Consider the following 19,622-nt stretch of genomic DNA (forward strand, 5'->3'; position numbering starts at 1 on the left):
AAGAGTTCTCTCTGCATGTACACACTGAGGAAAGCCCGTCTGAGGACATGGTGAAAAGGCAGCTGTCTGTAAGCCTGGAAGAGAGCTCTCACCAGGAATTAAACTGGTCAGCACCTTGAGCTTAAACTTTCCAGACTCCAGAACTGTGAGAAATAAATTTTGTTTAAACCACCAATCTATGGTATTTTATTAAGGATGATGGAGCAGACTAAAACAGAAAAAGGAAAGAAACTGTGCTAGAATCCATAATACTACATTACCAATGACATTAAAATTACTGTCAATATTAGGCTGTCAGACTTATGAAATCAGAGCACATGATACTTTCTCTTTTACTAAAAATCAAAACAGAACGTACTGTTTAGATTCATCATCATCCCCTTCATCATCTTCTAAATGTGCCACATGCCCTCTAAAGATAAAGAAGGATAGTTCCATTGTTACTAAGTGAACTTGACCAAAATAGTTTCAGAAGAAATTTTAGAAAACTGCCAAGATAGAATTTTACTTCTACATCTTTACAGAATCAAAACACTAGTAACAAAATGATCTTAAGGCCACATGTCAGAGAAGGGAACAAACAGACGACTCATCTGTGACAAAGTATTTTAAGCTTAATTAAAAAGTAAAATTACCACCCTGGCTGGTGTGCTAAGTGGTTAGAGCGTCGGCCTGTGCACCAGAGGGTCTCAGGGTTCAATTCCCGGTCAAGAGCATGTACCTGGGTTGCAGGTTCCATCCCACCCCAGTCAGAGTACATGTGGGAGGCAACCAATCAACGTGCCTCTCACATCTATGTTTCTCTCTCTCTCCTTCCCCCTCCCTTCTACTTTCTCTAAAAAAAAAAAAAAAAAAAAAAAAAATCAATGGAAAAAATATCCTCATTTCTCAGGTAAGGATTAAAAAAAACAAAACAAAAAGTAAAATTACCGCTGATGTAATTCTTCCTCAACAGACTTCAGAAGACTCCTTAAAAGAAAAAAAAAGTAATGTGAATTAAGCAAGCAGTAAGTATATATCTTCATCATTTGAACCTTATCCACAAAAATTTTTACTTAAGATTTATTAGAAATATGCCACAATGATCATCTCTATACCATCAAACATCAAGTTAATTTAATGAGCTACCTCTATTTCCTGTTGCTAATGTCTTTACATATGTATCTTAAATGAACAAAATAAACACTAATGCTTACTAAAAATTACCAATTCAAACAGAGGACAACCCACCACAAAATGTCACAACAGGACTGACAGAACAATAACTGCAGGGTCATCGTCAGGAGCTTCCAGGATTCAAATTTACCCGGAATATTTACATGACAGCTGAAATTACATTTTCTTTTTCTTAAAGGAAGGAAGGTGACACACTTTAAAAAAAAACATCATGCTCTCAGGCAATCCTACAAAATGAAACTCAACATGTTGGCTCTCTCTGCAGAAGCATGCATGCATGTGATGTGAATACATGAATGTAGTAGCACTCTGTTTCCACAGAACACACTCACTTACCTGAACATCTGCTCTCGTGGTGGACTGGCAAACACATTTACACTTTTGGGAGACTAAGCCTGGATCAGGCCAGGTGCGAGGGTTTTGTCATTGGGAGCAATTTATAAAACCTGCTATTCAGGAAGCTAAGAGAGAACCAATGGCATTTCTGAAATCCCTTTACTTCTTTCCACTGCAAGCTCATGCAGCGTATCTCCTGTATTATACTCTTCAAGCATAAAATATCAATAGTCTCCTAAAACTAATGGGACAGAGAGAAATATGGTGACCAAGGCAAAAGTATTCAGCAGAAAATTTACTCTCTCAAAAGTTAGAAGGTAGTAACTTCTAATCATTTTTCCTTCCTATATATATTGGGGAAAAATTGCCATTAGGATTATCAAAATGTAAAACCAGAGAAACTGAAAGCTGGTATAAGCAATTAATTGAATATATCTTAGCCATCAAACTTTAATTAGGCCAGCTGAATGATCCAACTTTGAAAATGACGAAGTTCTAAATCTGGATGCTACTTTGCAGATAAAAAAAGTGAGGTTCTTCAGTCGATGTATCACCTTAATCACAAAGCTCTTTCCGGTCCACCGCCAGGAAGGCAGGAGCATCTCTGTCTAAAGGCAGCTTAGCAAAAACGGTGCCGGGTTGTGGAGGGAAGTCAGCCTGAGTCTGACTCCTGCCTCGGCCACTGGAAGCTGCATGGCCCGCAATAAGTCACTCTGATTTCCCTATGCTTCAGTTTCCACATCAGTAAAATGGGAATTACAATATACATGATGTCAAATGTTTATATATCTGAAGATATAATGCATTAATATAGGTAAAATGCTTAGAATAGTAATTTAGAACACAGTAAGTATTCAATTAGTGTTTTCTTTATTATTATTGACTAAACAACATTTCTTTAAACCCACAATTCTCAAAATGTGGTCTGGAGATCCTGGGGGTCTTAGTCTCTGGTAGAAGGTCTGCAAGGTCAACACTATTTTCATAATACTAAAGTGTTTACCTTTTCACTTTTATTCTTTCATTGAAAATGGAATTCTAGTTTTCTAGACTATAAAGAACACTAGAGGCCAGTGCACATATTTGTGCACAGGTGGGGCCAGCCCGGGGGGGGGGGGGGGGTGCTGTGGGAACCCACTGACCACCGGGGGGCAGTTCCTGCATTGAGCGTCTGCCCCCTGGTGGTCAGTGCGCATCATAGCTACCGGCCGGTCATCGGGTTGTAACAGTTGTTTAGGGTTTTATATATATAGATATCACAACAGATTAGCAGCAGACATGAGAAGCCAGCTGTCTTCTATTAAGCCAGACATTAAGGAGATATGCAAAAAAAATCAATGTACTTTTCTTACTAATGGTATTTTATTTCAGAAAAAATAGCTATTCTTCATAAAAAATGTTATTAGTGGGCCTCAACAAAAAGTTTGTTGTATTACACTGACCTATATAAAACCTTCTTGCAATTATTTGTTGTTTCTAATTCTCATGAGAAGAACTGAGTGGTATTAGGAAGGAGGTGCCATAAAGGTGGCACGTGAATTGGTCCTAAATAATACAAAATAATTGTAATACACCAAAAATGTTATCTATAGCATGTAATGAGTATATTACAATTAGAATAAATATTTTGAAAAGTTCTGTGTACATTTCTAATAACATAAATATTGACAGTTATAACCTATATTAACAAAAACTCATTGGAATTCTCAATAGTATTTTAAGTCTGTAAAAGGATTCTGAGACTAAAATTTTAAGAAGTGCTGCTTCAAACTATTTTACTGAATTAAACATAATATTTTTGAACTATACAGTGGGCTTTCATATCCTTTCAGAAGATGTGAAAAGAAGAACATTTTCTTGAGCATATGACAATATTTTTTGAAGCATTTTTTTTCCAGTAGTGAATATCAAGATTTGAGAATAACTAAGAGGAGAATTTAAATGTAGTTTATTTTTAGTTACCCTGTGTAATTGAACTTATATGGCATTCCACTTTTCTAGGTTCTCTAAGAATAAGAGAAAAAAGCTGAATAAGAAAACATGAAAAAGTGGCTAATTTATGGCTTATGAACCCATATATATTTTTTATTCATTTACTTATAAATCTCCTACTATGTGTTAAGACTTTTTTGTTAATCAAGTTAAAGATTTCATTAAGTATTAATGAAAAGTAGAATACATTTGCTTTTCAGGCATTATGAAGGAGAAGATAAAACATGGCTAAATTTGCTAAGATGTTTAATTTACAGTAAATACTGTATCTGGAGAGAAAATGTGATGCTGATTTAATCATCAAGACTGGGTACTATACAATAAACAATGTCACTATTCACTAGTTCACTTCATTATTCTATTATGGAATTTTTAGAAAGTAATGAACAAAACAAAAATGATGCCCTCAGATACTGAATTTCTAAACCCAAAATGATTTAAAAATTTGAATAGGATTAAAAATGGAACTGTATGCAAATATAGTTTTAACCGATCATGTGAAGAAAATAATCTGGAAGTAAAAAAACCCCACAAAACTGCCAAAAATACTTAGCATATTTGAATTAACTAAGGAATTCATGCTGCTGTCTACTCAAGTCTTTCAAAATTATCTAACTGGTTCAAAACGATCTATAAAGTACTGCCTTGATTATATTTGAAAACAAAACCACTCCCTCTTTCTCTAAAACCAAAAGAGCAATTTTATTTACTTATATTCACTTGATCATACAATCAATAATTACTGAGTAAAAACTACAAATAAGAGCAACTAGTAAGTTCTTACTAAACCATAAATATGCCAAATGTTTTACAATGACTATTCCATTTCACCCCAAAAGAAAGTACTATTGTAATCCCCATTTTACTAGAGAAGTCTCATGGCTTACAGAAAGAGACAATTCTGGTCTTTACTACTACTACATTCGATTGTGCCAGGAATTGTGTAATTCAATTTACTCCTTTCACTACTATTTAGGTCTTTTTTATCTTTAGAATTTTTGCGCTACATTAAAAAATTAAAAATTTAAAACTTTCTTTAAAAATATTTTGTTGGTTTTAAATGGTCAGAAAAGTTGACCTCAATAATAACATAATTCAAAAGAAAATAAACCACTCAATAAGTCAAAATATATAGGCATTTATTTAAAAATAGCAACTATCTTATATAGGTGCCACATGGTCTGTGATAGGTAGAAACCCAGAAATGAAAATCTGTTTGCCTGATCACCTACGGAGAAAGCAGGAAACTCTGTGAGTTTTAACACACTGCCTAGTCACAAGGATAAAGCAGACATATCAGTACAGTAAGAGAAGTGCTACATCCATGCTCATGTCACATGTATGTATATGTACCTGTACACGAAACACAGCCAAAGGTGAAACTTTTGGCCAACCTACCTTGCCAGTAATTCGTTATAAAGAATACAGTTCCTTAAGCAGGGATCCAATTAATCAAAAAAATGAAGGTTGGGCAAATTATTAATATTTTACCTAGCCAAAGTAACCATATACTATGAAAATGCCTAACAGATAAAAATCAGAAAATGGAAACTAAGGAATCTGGAAAATCATTTAGAGATGGACCATATATATAATATTTTTTTGGTTATTTTTGCAAGTATGCCATTTAAAAATATATTTTAAATGAGTCCAAGAAAGGTAAATAAAATATCTTTCCAAATTTTCCAGTCTCTTAAAATATATTGAAATTTACTAACAAGGGCCTTAAACCAGTGACCTCAAATTTAGACAAAATAACAAAAAATACATAAACATTTTCATTTGCTAACTCACTATGAGACAAACTTTCCTTTGTTGTCCATCAACAAATCAGGACAAACTATAAATAGCGACTAGTTATTATTTAGATAGAATTTCATTTTTCTACCAGGAGAATTTCACACTTATTTTCCATTTTAGGAAATATAAATAATGTTACTACTAATAATTTAATAAAAAACACCTCACAGTACTTAAATGAAGTTGTTTAAATAAAAACTAAGGCATTTCTCTAGATTGTCATTCAACGCCTTTTTTCTGTGTTGAAAAACATATTTAAATGATTCATTTATTTAAAGAAAGAGACATGATTTTGCACTATAATCACTAAATCTGAGCTACTTGTCTTTAGTCACTCTTTGTCAACTGTTTAACTTAAAATAAGGGTGTGTGTGTGTGTGTGTGTGTGTGTGTGTGTATGTCTCAACTCTCTAAAGCAACTGAAATATTTTGAAATTTTAATTTGATCTGATTATTAAAATATCTACATTGCTGGGAGGTTTTGGCAACTTAAATAATATTTCCTTATAATATTAGCTTTTTGGGGGCGGGGGGAATAAAACCATTTTATTGAGGGCCTTTGGGGGAGGGTTGAAGGAATGAGAGGACAATAAGAAAATCTATGGGGAATAGCAGAGTCTGGTCTCCATACCTTGCTAACTCGGGCTTATGAACAACTGAAATTGTTACACCTTAGTGCGTGGTGTAGAGTAGGCCTTGAATAATTTGGGTTTATTTCTTGCATAAATACCTTTCAAAATTTTAGACACATTTTAATTACTGTTCACTTTTTAAAAGACTCTTACCAGCTAAAATATTAAGATTTCTAAACAGTGTGAATATTTCCAGCTGTTTTCAGAGGCCAACACATCTAAGAGACATACCAAAGCAAGTTTTATAAGGAACAGACAAGTCTTTACAAATAAAAAAATAAATTTCTCAAACATATATTTATCCTCATTTGGAATATACTTAGTTTTTTCTAGAGATCTACAAAGTAGTTTGATGTAAAAAATTTAAGGTGATTGTCTCCATTAAACAATTATTGATTAAAGGATTAGCAAAGTAGCAGTAAAACAAAGTTAAAAGTATTTTATGAAATATATCTACCAACTATTTTACTACTCTAATTATTTAGTATTATAATTATTAAAATATAATATTTTAAGGCAACTTAATTATTCCTGATTTAAATTTAATTGTAAAAGAACTTTACTTACTTGTTTGCACCTAAAAAGTAACTACCTTGGTGTCCTTGTCCATATTCTAGTTGTAGATCCTAATAGTATAAAACAAAATATTTAGTAAAACAGTAGTATCTTACAAATCACGATACATAATATACATTAGTTTTAAAAGAGAAGCCCCAAACTTCAAATAAATCTGTATTGCTGTATGTTCTTTAAAAGAAGGCATGGTAGGACTTGCAACAATAAAAGGTAAGTTCAATATTTTTCTGGGAACTCATTTAAATAATATATGCAAGTTTCATTTAAGGATATTGCTATTGTAATTAACATTTGTAAAGTCAGCGTTTAGAAAAAGTTCAAATAAAGTCTTTATTCTCAAGCTCTAATGAAGCAAAAATGATTACAGAAGGCAACAAGCAACAAAAATCTTGGTGTGTAAGAGGTGCAATAATTATGTCTATTCACACACTGCTACTACTGCTTTATACAGGTAATAATTTTTTAAAGAAATAAAATAGAGTATTCTTTTAAAGTAAAATACATATATGGATTTGCAAAAGATTATAAATTGTATGTTAGGGCTTTTAACATATTTTAAGGAGTTAAGTGTAAGTAGCAAAACTTCAATATCATTAAGGCAGTTCATCAGCTATTTAAACATTCTCACTAAATGCTACATGTTGTAGAATTCAGAATTGAAATTTAAAGGTACAAACAATATATGTGTGCTCAACACAAACACCTTGAGACCAAAAAAAAAATGCTTTCCAACAATAATGGAAAGCAGTCTCCTTTTCTCCCCTCCTTCTTAAAGCCTATGTGTCTCAAGCACTATTTTAATAATAAAGGGGGAATATTTAACATTTCAAGTGAATTTTATTTTTACTAGAATATAATATACTTAGAGTGCTGTAAGCAGCCTTCCAAGACTGTCAAGTAAGATAGCTGCAACCTTCTCCAAGTCTTCGATGCATTTAATACATAGTTCTTCTCCAGCAATTACTCTGCATTTTAATTAATTTATTACAAGTCTATAAAAATAGTTGCCAGGCTGTGAGCTCCTCAAACAAAGGGAAATTGTTAAATCCATCTTTCTTCCCTACAGCCAAGGTAGCATAACAACTGGCACATATTAACGAGGCCCTAAGTAAATGCTTGTTCAGATGCTATTTGTTTATTTTCCTATAAACACATAACTAACACTTCACCCTCATCTATAATAATATAAGTGTAATATGCTAATTAGACCGGAGTCCTTCTGGATGAAGTCGGGGCTGCAAGGGCCGAGCCCCCTTGGACAAATTCGTGCATCGGGCCTCTAGTTAATATATACATTAAAATAATTCTAGGTCCCAATACTGCTAAGCCTAGAATCCTAAGAGGATTCTAAGCAATACATTGCATTTAAATGAAAAGTACTTTAACATTTAAGTATTACAAGACCTGTCAAAATAATATCTGATGAAAATAAATATCTAATTTTGTCTTCAATATTTGTGTTCTTCCATGCATAATAATATTTTTACTAGTGAGAGAAAAGATTATATATTATAAACAAAAAAGATTAGTCAACTGTCACACTGGTATCACATGAAATTCTAATGAAAAGGGATACCTATTCTCTAATTAATGATAGATCTTAATAGAATAAAATCACTGTTATTATGAGACAGTCACACATTATTATGCTGAACAATTTAATTGGTCATGACTTTATACGGAACTTTTAAACGTTGATAATCAGTAAAGAGAAGTACTATCTCAATGAATTTACTTTCCAATTCAAGTTTGTTTTCTTCAGCTGTAGATAACTGGGCCCTCTACAGACTGGCAATATCTTTAGCCAATAATCTCTTAAACCTTTAATCAAATGACAGCTTCCCAAAGCATATACTTCTGTTCCTTAAATGCAGACGTGACAACTACCAGATTGATGACAATGACGGGGGAAAAAATAAACTGAGACCATCAGTGTACGTTAGAAGGTAAGAGAAGAGTTTAAAAACAACTAACACCCTTCTGCAGACAGATCCAAATCTGGTGATTCCCCGGGCCATACGTGAAGCCCTCCCAGGAGAGCTAAGACTGAAAGGGGTTTGGTTCTTTATAAATTCCTTCTCTAAATCAAGTTCTGTTATGTTTTAGCAAACATGGATTATAAACAATGTACTGGCCATGTCATCAAGTAAAAAAAATGACACTAAGTCCTTCTATTAATTATCTAATCCTCTTTAATTCAGCTATTATTTACCAAGCACCTATTATAAATAGCAAGAATACAGATAGTAAATCAGACAAGAAAAATGAAAAGAAATAGAAAGGAAAGAAAAAAAAACATGAAACCCGGGCAAAGTTAGTAATTATTTATGTATCTTTAGGGCCGTCTAAGAAAAACTGATCTACAACCCTTTTTAAAAGGACTAGAAAGCTATTCTGTAACAGAAAATGCTACCAAAATTATTCTTGGAAAAGCACTCAAAAAAAGCACCCTAGATGAGTAAAACATGGGCTAAATAAGAATACATTTGAACATGTTAGGACAGACATAAAAATAGTAGTTGCATAAATCAGGTATCAACTTATTAGTGAATGACAATACTTAACAACATAGTCAAGGTCAACAACATGGACTGAAAACATGCAATAGCCTAGTACAGATTCAACCCAACAAAAATTTAAGATGGTCTACCCAGCTCAATTAATATATCTTTCTGAGCCACAAAGTCTTAATTTCCGTGGTTCGTTTTAATGAATGGGGTTGTATTTCTAAACGTAGGATAAAGTCTCTAAGAAAATATGGTGCCAGAAAAAAATGAAAAAGAATAAAAGGATGCGACGTGAACACTGGAAAAAGAAAATATATGATCAAGAAGATATTAATTTTTTATTACCCCCCCCCCGATTACAGTCTATATACCTAACGAGAAAACAGCAGGAAGTTAATAGAATTGATACAGTTGGCTACAAAAACACAGAGAGAAAGTACTTCACCAATTTATTTTACCCAAGAAAAAAGAACACAGAAGAGGAAAACTTTTTTATCATAAAAAACGAGAGAATTGTGGAACAAATAAAACCATTAGATACCTTTTAATGTGGTAGATAATTTACAGGAGTAAAAAGGGATTGAATCCTGGATAATTCAAAAAGTTTTTATTTCTTAAAAAGTCAGAAAAGCAAGTGGAGCTATAATACTGATCAAGCAGTCAGTATTCTAATAAAAGCAGAAGACTTAAGGAAGCTCAAACTGAATAAATGACTTTTGTACAGCAAGCTTGGAAATGAATACTAGGTTAGGTTTGACATTCTAGAGAATGTACTACCATTGAGCAATTATGAAATGAGGTCTCCTTAGAAACTGTCTTCAACATTAGATAAGAAAAGTGACCACACAACATACATTTTATAATAAATAATAATAAAATATTATAACAGATTTAAAAATAAGTAAAGTTGGCATCTACTATTTCTTTTATAGAATATAACTTTATAGACTGTATTCAGTTTTGACCTAATTCAGTAATAATTTTAAAGTACTTTTATTATAATTATTGATAACAATCAATTGGTTATTATCTTCCTAACATGTTTTTAATTGTAACTTACATATTTTATTCTTATTCCCGCAGGTAGACTGTAAGTTTCTTCAGAGTAATAATTATATATTCATGTTCCTCCATAGCAATTAACATAGTGTTTCACCTACAATTAACTTTAGATGTATTTTTCATCATAATGGGCCAAAATATACAGTAAAAATCAGGCAAATTTTTAAAAATTAGCATCAGCTGAACAGATGTGTAATAATATCTTTTAATTTAAAGACAGATCAGGTAAACACATCTGTATGGTTATGGGCAAAACTGTTATTATTTAATTATCACATTAAAATGAGGTTTTTATTTTTAACTTGGGCATCTTTACAATTTAAAGAATTTTTTTTTATTCACTAACAATCCTAAAAATTATGCTCTATTCTTCTGGTTCCATGTATTATAATTGCCTGATTTAAAAAAATCATTTTATTGTAGTAATGAAAATTCATTTACAAAATCATAAAATAAATCATAAAAAAAATAAATCACTTAGCACTTAAAACAACCAGAAAGCACTGATGACAACAAACTTTTAGGCAGCAGGCTTTTTATAAGGGAGTAAATGTTTTTTCTGGGCCCTAAAGAACTTAGGGCTGTAATCTTGGTGGCATCTGCCCACTAAGATGACAGCCAAACATTCTGGGTTCATGTGGTTTCTAGGCTCCAGCAACAAGTATTTGTAAGACATAAAATCTTGTTCACAGTGCCAAAATTTTAGGACTGATGAAATTAGGGGACTGAAATAACTAAGGACAGGTCAAACCCATTAGGATGGCTATTATTTAAAAAACAAAAAACAAAACCTCCCTTTCCGCTGCCACAAAAGAACAAGTGCTGATGGAAGCAGAGAAATTGGAACCCTTGTGCTCTGCTGGTGGGAACTGTAAAATGATGCGGCTGCTATGGAAAACTGTGTGGCTGTTCCCCAAACATATTAAATGTAGAATTATCATCTGATCTAGCACGTCCTTCCTTATCTAGTTACATACCCAGGAAAGCACAGATTTGACAGATATCTGTACACTCATGTTCATAGCAGCATTATTCACAATAATCAAAAGGTGAAAGCAACTCATGCCCACTGATGGCTCAATGAGTAAACAAAATGTGGTCTCTATGTATAATGGAATATTATTCAGTCTTAAAAAAGGAAATTCTGACAAATGCTACAACATGGATGAATCTTGAAGATGTGATGACATTTTACTAAGTAAAGGGAGCCAGGCCCAAAGGGACAAATGTTACATGATTCCAATTATATAAGGTCACTGGAGTACAAAAAAACCCAGAGACAGAAAATAGAATGATGATTGCCAGGGCCTTGGGGGAAGGGAGGGGAGGATGAGAGTTATTATTTAATGGGTAAGGAGATGTAGTTTGGGAAGATGAAAATGTTTTGGAGACCAATAGTGGTCATGGTTGCAATATAGTACCTACCATAGTGGTTTAGGTATGAATTACTGAGCCATACTGCTTAGGTCAAATCCCAGCTCTGCTATTATTTAGCTAAGTGGCAAGACCAATTTCAGCTTCTTTGTACCTTAAATTCTCTCATTTGTAAGACATAAGTTAATGTATTTAAAGTGTTTAGAATAATGCCTGGTATTTAAAAACTTCTTAGATAAGTGTTAGCTTTTATTATCATTAGAAGTGAGCTTTTTAAAGGCTGATTTTATAAATGTCAGGATCTGACAAATATTTCATTCACTCTCCTACTACAAGTTATCTGTCCCTTATGCCCCTCTCTGTCACAAGATCCCATCAACTGTTCCCTCGCTCATAAGAAATTCCTGATTATTTGGAGAGGGGCTAGTTTGGCACAGGTACAGAAAAGAATATTATAACTCCATGGTATTGTGTTTCTGATGCTGTAATTGTCTTATCTGGAGAATATTAATCTAAACTTGGGTTCTGTAATCTTTTACTTCCACAACAAATTTCTGTCATTCTAGCCTACTGATGCCCAATTCTAGAGAAAATTTCAATCCAGAAATCACTGATAGTGTTTTCTTCAGACATTCCTCCTCCTTTGCGTCCTGGACGGTTAGTTCCCAGTCCTCTCACTTTCCGGCCTCTCTGGGCCAGCTGATGTATCTTTCTTTCTTTTGTGACAGTGCATCTACTGACTCTTCTTGCTTTTCAACTGCTTCTTCCCTACCTCCAGTGTTGGTTCTACCTTTGAGTGCAAAACACAGACATCACCCATAGCAGTTTTTTACCCTTTTTCTTTAATGAGACCTACCTGGGGAACACATGACATCTCATGGTTCCATCTATCATTTCCTCTTTCATTACTTCAATCTCCCTCCTTTGAGCTAATCCCATAATTACAGCAGCAGTATGAACACTCCGTAATTTCAGCTCTCTATCTGCCATCTCTCAAAACTGTGCCAATGACTGTCTCTACATTAATTCCCATGAAACACAGGAGGTATTTATATATCCACTTTCTTCCTGAAGAACCTATAATGGCTCCTACACAATACTAAAATCAATCTTAGTCCCTCCCAGAAGCCAAGCAAACCACGTTAACCCAAAGGCTTTTCTTATTCTCTGATGTCTATTCTACCAACGATATGTTAGCCTCTCCTCATCAACAATCACCACAAGTCACCACCTGGCAAAGTTTTGGCAATCCATAACATGTTTTGTTGCATAGCAAACAGTTTCTATGTACAAGTATTTTTTGTCCATCGAGACAGCAACTGCCCTAAGAGAAATTATTTCTTTTTTCTTTTTTTTTAATCCTCACCCGAGGATATTTTCCCATTGATTTTTCAAGAAAGTGGAAGAGAGAGGGAAAGACAGAGGGAAATATCGATGTGAGAGAAACACATCGATTGGTTGCCTCCTACATGAGCCCCGACCAGGGCCTGGGCCAAGGAGGAGCCTGCAACCAAGGTACGTGCCCTTGACTGGGATTGAACCCGGGACTCTTCGGTCTGCAGGCCAACGCTCTATCCACTAAGCCAAACTAGCTAGGGCTAGAAATTATTTCTAAAATCTCTTTTATGTTCTACAAATATTAGAGGGCACAAATTTAAGAATTTATGTTAAGAATCATTTAAATCAACCAGAATTGAAAGAGATGTTACTGAAGCAGAGAGGAAGAAAAGATAAGGAAAATTCAGAAAAGTGCAGAAAATTGAAATCTAGAAGTAAGTATAAAGGCAACCTGGCCAGCTACAGAAGTAGAAAAAACTATTTATGTAATAGCAACTATTAAAAGTATTATTTATTTAATATTCACCAGGCCTAATGTCCCATCTTTTCTTCCCTAATGGTAAGATAGTCTTAATATTTATAACTTCAAGGGGGCTTTATAATCCAAATTTTGGTCTGAGAAAAATGGATATTATAATAATGCTACTGAACGAGCTATAATTTCATCCAAGACTGATTTCTTTGTTAATAAGGGGTAAATTACTTCTTAAAATGATATATATACATAATATATGCAATATATAGTTTTACATATATAAATGAATATATATGTATATATATCTATATATGGATGGGTCCTAGTTCATTAAAACTGGACATTTTTATAGGGAACTCTAATTAAAACTCATATTTGAGTCAGAAAATTAAATGTTTTTCATAAAAAAGAAAAATATTTTTATTTTTTATTGTAACATTAAAATATATTTGAGTATATTTATTTAACTTGTTATGGAAAAACTTGCTATAATCCTTAATGTAGCAGGATCTTGTAAAACAATGCTTTAACTGGTTCATTAAAATTGGACAAAATGTTTGGAAAAAAAATAAAACAAACAATTAAGACTAAAACAATGCTGACAAAGAAAATCAGAAGATGAGAAATACCAGATTAGATCTTGCAGTGTAGTATATTTCTTCTGAACTGTCGAAAAAACCATCACTGTCGGGCTGTTTAGCAGAGACCAAGAAACCCAAGTTATTTACACTTACACTAAAAGCCACAAATTCACAAAGGGAAACTCTTAACTGAGGTAAGTCCTGCTAACATAATTTTGTTAAGGCAAATGCAAAGTTAAATCATATTAAAAGGTTTCTAAAAAAGCAACGCTGCAACGAATTTACTCTATAATGCAGTTACTAAATTAGTGCAGAATTTAAATACATGCAATGCCCACTTGAAAAAAGAAAGAGCAAATAAACTGCCTTAACAAAATACAATTAGCATTAATAAACATCAGGACTACTTTTTCTTTTTAACCTTTCCCATCTTCTACATAAATGTCAGGCTTCAGTATTTAATATAATCATTTTAAGAATTTTTCTTTAACATTCCTTTCCTCCATGCTGGTATACTGAATTAAAATAACTCCAAAAGTTAAACGTTAAATATTCTCTCTGTGTGCCTTTAGTCAAGTGGGTTAAATTAAATTTAAGAAGGAAGTTCCCACTTCAACCCTTAGTGCTTATTAACAGTTACTTTCTTCTCATTATTAAAAAGAAAGCAAAAAATAACACAATTTGGAGCTCTGGTAAAGTAATTAATTAGGATTAAATCTGTTTATTTTTTAAGTCTCATGTTTTATTCTTCCATAGAATAGTAACATCTCAAATACTTGCAAAGCATTTTGTTTCTAAGACTACATCTAATATATCATGTATCTGGAAAGGAGGATAAAACATTAATGAAAAGAATCATGAAAAGAAAGTGCATACAGTTAGCAAGCCTTAAATGAATGACAAACTTGATCTATTATGTATGCCTACTCTCTCCTGAGCTTTAGAACTCCAAACAGATAAGACTTTACTCTGATGTTTAAAAAACTGGCTTACGCAAAAGACTGTCCAAAAATTTAGTGAGAAGATGGGCTTTTATTGATCAAACATTTTAGGTTAATACTACAGCATTTATCCTAATACATACATACACAAAAGCTACTCAAAAACTGAAAAATAAAAATGAAAAAGAAAATTAAAGAGCCAGCATTAAAAACACTGAATTAGAGACTGGTAAAACTAGTAAGTTTCTCCTCAATAATTTTGAAAATATTCAATCTCAGCAACACAGATTTATTTATTCTGAATTTCAGAATTACTTACCTTTTTATTTCCCCAAATGCTTTTAATAACTAGCTTTTAAGTCAGTTCCAATATATTATAAAGACTAATGAAAACATTTACTTTTAGTGTTAACATTCCAAGACTACACTACTTACAAGTTCATGATGTGGTTCTGTCTCTTTCCTTAAGGGTGGATCAAATTTTACTTGGCCAACTAAAAAAGAAAAAGAGTAAAGCCATGATCTGTTTCTTGATTCTTAATGATATACTAATTTTAAAAGTTACTCCATGGCAAAACACATTTAATTTTACTATCTACCATACCTTAATCACAATCCAAAGATTTAAATAAAGAATATATAGCCAGAAAAAGTCCAAGAAAGTCTAAGCAGTTAAAGCTTAATCTGTTAATAGTAGGCCTTTTCCAAGGGGAGGGCAGTATCAGAAAAAATGGGGTATAGGTCTCTAGTTTCAAATAGCATATAGATGCCTCTGCAGTTGGGAGCTGAGAACTCACTGACATAAATTAGTAAAAAATGATCCAGAAATAACTGTACTTTGCAAAAAAGGTATGAAAATATAATTTTTAAATAGAATCAGATAACAAGATAAAAAAAAGTACTTTTAAGTTAGATTTTCAATAGCACTCAATACCAGCCAGGCTGAGATTCCATTTTTAAAAGCTCTCAGGTTCTTCAGATATTAAGCCAGTTTGCAGATTTCTACCTCTTCTTGACACTCAAAGCGTGGCCCTTGCACTACCAGCATCTACATAACCTGGAAGGTTGTTAGAAGTAAAGAATCCCAGATCTGCTGAATCAGAAACTGCATTTTGACAAGTTCTCTAGGTGCCTTATACCCACATTAAAGTTTAAGAACATTGACTTGATTTATTCACTCCGCCTATTCTAGGAACTTTATTCCTCTTCCCAAGCAGTAACAACACACCTCCCCCGCCCCCCGCCAAAAATTCCTTAGAAACAAGGAGAATAAAATCCTTACTGCCTTAAAAAAACTCTTACCTTTAAAAGGTTTAATAAAAAGAACTACTTGGATGAAAATAAAGCAAAAGTATTATAACAAAACTACAACTTGAAATCTTATTTGTTAATGTTAAATTATGAACTGTGTATAGTACATACTCACAGTTGATCTCCGAGCGTGTCTTTTCTTCTCTCACGTTTCTACTTGTTGAATGAATTCTATGTGGCACAGCAACAAGAGGCTAGGAAACAACAAAATCAATGACACGTGGCATTAGATAAGCAAATCACAATCTGGTCCACAAAATTAATCAAATAAAAACAAAACACTTCATTTTATGTAAAAATAGGAATGACATACAACCACTTTGTCAATATTAAAACAAAAAACAAAAAATGGCAACCACAAAACGGAACTCTTCGGTCATCATTGGGATATAGTCTCAAGATTAGGAATATATTTTATCTACAGCAGGTTCCCAGTACATGTTCTCTGAGTTAAATATAAATAAGTATTAAAAATTCAATGTTTCAATAATTCAATAGCTATCCAAAAGCTGCAGCTAGCTTTCCCTGTTGCAGAGACAAACTGTAATTAAAAAAAATCTGCCTCAACTTCTACTTCAAAAAGGATGAGATAAATGAAATGAAATAATGCTAAAAGCGTTAATGATTTATGGTCCTATTACTTAGTAAACACATTTTTCTCCCTTTATGTTTTTTCTTACCCGGGCAGCCCTCTATCTACTTTCCTTTTACTTTTAAAATATTTCTATGTTATAGCCACTGTCAGAGGAATATTCTGGGGGATGAGTGGAGTTACGAGGAGTTCTCCTGACTGTTAATTCACATGACTTCTTTTAAAGTCTGTCTGGTGGTCACTGAGCGAGTGACTGTTATTCAGCTCACGCACAAACAGCAAAGTGTGAACTGTGTTGCCTCCTTTTCTCCCAGTGATAATACACTTGTGACATTTTTACAAAAATTGGTAATTCAAAGCAGGAGTTAGCTAACAAAGATAAAAGTGCTGCAAAAAAAATAAAAAGTGCTAATCTTGGGTAACGTTGGCAATGAAATTTGAATAAATGGAGTTATGAAAGAAAATAGTTGACTGTGAGAAGGTTGACATGGCCACTGTTCGAGAAACTGCAGACATACATACAGCCAAAGGAATTTAGTAAACTAAGTTCAGGTGAACTTACTGACATGCATGAAGCAAGTAGTTGTGATAAGAAGGATGAAGATACTCCAGAAGAAGTGGCACCAGCTAGAACTTTATATTACAGAGACTGAGATAGTTCATGCATCGAAAATGCAAAGGGTAAGATGTTGGAAGCCCATCCAAACTTAAAAAGGAATACTGACATTCACCATGGCACAGGAAAGATACTCGCTCTGTGTCATAAAGTTACATGGAAAAGGCCAGCACTGTGCAATCTACTCAATAAGCAGATTACTGGATAACTAAACACCTGTCTATACATATCTGTTGTATACACTAGTTAGTAAAAACAGCTCCTACCTCAGGATCATCATCATCAAAATCATGGTAAGTGGAATGATCAGGATTATTCACTTTATCCAAGAGTTCAATTGCCAAAGACCGTGTCAAAGGTTGTGTGACAAACGGATGCTATAAACATAAAATAATATAGTACAGAACACTTATTAGAAACTTGATTGAATGACATTTTATTTTTTTGAAAACAAGACATAGTTTGGGGCAAAGGTAATACCTGTAATAACTTTTCAGCTGTTGGTCTTTTTTTTGGATTTTTGGTAAGTGCCATTTTCACAAAATGATGAAAACTATTTGACCTACGAAATTTTAAAATGAGAGTTTTAAATTTCAATTATTTTTTCCTCATGACTATAAAAGTAAATAACACAAAGATACTCACCACTTCACTTTATCCTTCAGTTTAGGAGGCTGAAAATTGCTTTTTGTCATTAGAAATAATGCTCTGAAAGATCAACAACAAATCATTACACAGTATTTTAAGATTTCATATTAATACATAATGTAAATTCTATTACCCTTATTCACAAATAAGGTAAAGCAAGAATAAGCATATTATTTGCCCATGACATAATAAATAATTCAGGAGTGGAGAACCCCTTAGTTAAAACATACGGTTCTTCAGCTATGATGCACTGACCTCATTGGGTGTAAGTCAAACATAGGAGGCTGGAGCTCAGCAAGTTCTATGGCGGTGATCCCCACGGCCCAGAGGTCACAGAGCTGATTGTACCCCCCTTTCCTCTCAACGGCGGCGACTTCTGGAGCCATCCTGAAGGAATATTCCAGAAAAGAAAACCTTTTGTTTATTGTATTTTCCTTCATATTCCCACCAGAGGCACATGGAACCATCACTAAGTTGAGATCTACATGCCTTGATATCTGAAAAATAAGTATGCAGTATTTAAAAGGCCCATTTCTCCTCAGATCTCATCATCTCATAAGATCCTCCATCCCAAGCCCCTATTGATGATTTGTTACTTTGCTACACTACTTCCTATTAAGGTTTGTAAAACTTTACAACTACGACAGAACAACATATCCCAAATTTGTCCATACCCAAATCTCTCTTCCTCCCCACAGCAAAATTCCAGAGAAATAACATCTTGAAATATTCTATAATTTTTAGTTTTACCTCCTTACATCAATAAACTACAATCTGGCCTCTGACTGTTTTCACTTGACCAAAACTATTTACTGGGGCACCAAAAATCTTCATTTAGCACTTAACTCATATTTACTTAATTGTCATTTTTTTTCAGTTTTATTATAATGATGGGTAAGTTATCAAAGTGTCTAGTTTAAAAAAGATATTTATCCATAGACAAGTTGTCCAAACTATTATTTTTTGTTTCTTTTAATTTTCTTATAGTCTGATTCTAATTATATCTGTATAAATTTATATTTGACTAATTTAAATAATTACATTCATTTTCAAATATTAAAATTTTCAAATTCTAAACAACAGTTTTGAAAATAACTAAGATAGATATCTCAACTCTTTCATATCAGAATAGTGACTTAACTAAGTAGCCTTACACATGCACATTTGTCTTCCTGGTAAGATTTCAGGAAAGTTAAGTAAGTCAGTGAAGTTAGAAAAAAAACAAAAACATCCCCCACTAACTTTCAAACACTTGGTCTTAAAATCTTGTTAATCTTAAAGTAGCTCTATGAATATTCAAATTATTATCAGAAAAGTGAACATTAAAGTATGTCAGTTACTACTTTGTTGATGGCTACATCACAGCTAGCTGGTTCTTAGCCCCTAAAATCCCAGAAAGGCTGACACATTAGGGTTATAAACTTATAAGAGTTGGGTTGAGGTTGGAAACATATGTATTAGAAAATGTGAAGTCTAGCCAAAACCGGTTTGGCTCAGTGGATGGAGCGTCGGCCTGCGGACTGAAAGGTCCCAGGTTCGATTCCGGTCAGGGGCATGTACCTTGGTTGCAGGCATATCCCCAGTGGGAGATGTGCAGGAGGCAGCTGATCGATGTTTCTCTCTCATCGATGTTTCTAACTCTCTATCCCTCTCCCTTCCTCTCTG

The 19,622-nt window shown here is 33.3% G+C and overlaps 1 protein-coding gene across 7 annotated transcripts in view; it reads right to left on the reverse strand.

The window, feature by feature from the left end:
• MAP4K3 (mitogen-activated protein kinase kinase kinase kinase 3) overlaps nucleotides 1-19,622 on the reverse strand; it is a 68,436-nt gene that overhangs the window by 28,246 nt on the left and 20,568 nt on the right. For 2 of the 7 annotated variants that reach the window (XM_006755931.2, XM_015558880.1), the window contains exons 9-19: nucleotides 18,213-18,344; nucleotides 17,955-18,017; nucleotides 17,790-17,871; nucleotides 17,576-17,686; nucleotides 16,217-16,295; nucleotides 15,226-15,284; nucleotides 13,898-13,960; nucleotides 6,504-6,562; nucleotides 4,903-4,935; nucleotides 931-969; nucleotides 359-412 (exon numbers count right to left, since the gene is read on the reverse strand). In XM_006755931.2, the coding sequence (XP_006755994.2) occupies nucleotides 359-412; nucleotides 931-969; nucleotides 4,903-4,935; nucleotides 6,504-6,562; nucleotides 13,898-13,960; nucleotides 15,226-15,284; nucleotides 16,217-16,295; nucleotides 17,576-17,686; nucleotides 17,790-17,871; nucleotides 17,955-18,017; nucleotides 18,213-18,344 (774 nt within the window). The remainder of the gene's footprint in view (nucleotides 1-358; nucleotides 413-930; nucleotides 970-4,902; nucleotides 4,936-6,503; nucleotides 6,563-13,897; nucleotides 13,961-15,225; nucleotides 15,285-16,216; nucleotides 16,296-17,575; nucleotides 17,687-17,789; nucleotides 17,872-17,954; nucleotides 18,018-18,212; nucleotides 18,345-19,622) is intronic. The other 5 variants (XM_006755933.2, XM_006755934.2, XM_006755932.2 and 2 more) reach the window with 5 other exon arrangements.

This window comes from Myotis davidii, unplaced genomic scaffold, assembly GCF_000327345.1.
Source record: "Myotis davidii unplaced genomic scaffold, ASM32734v1 scaffold151, whole genome shotgun sequence".
Lineage (NCBI taxonomy): Eukaryota > Metazoa > Chordata > Mammalia > Chiroptera > Vespertilionidae > Myotis > Myotis davidii.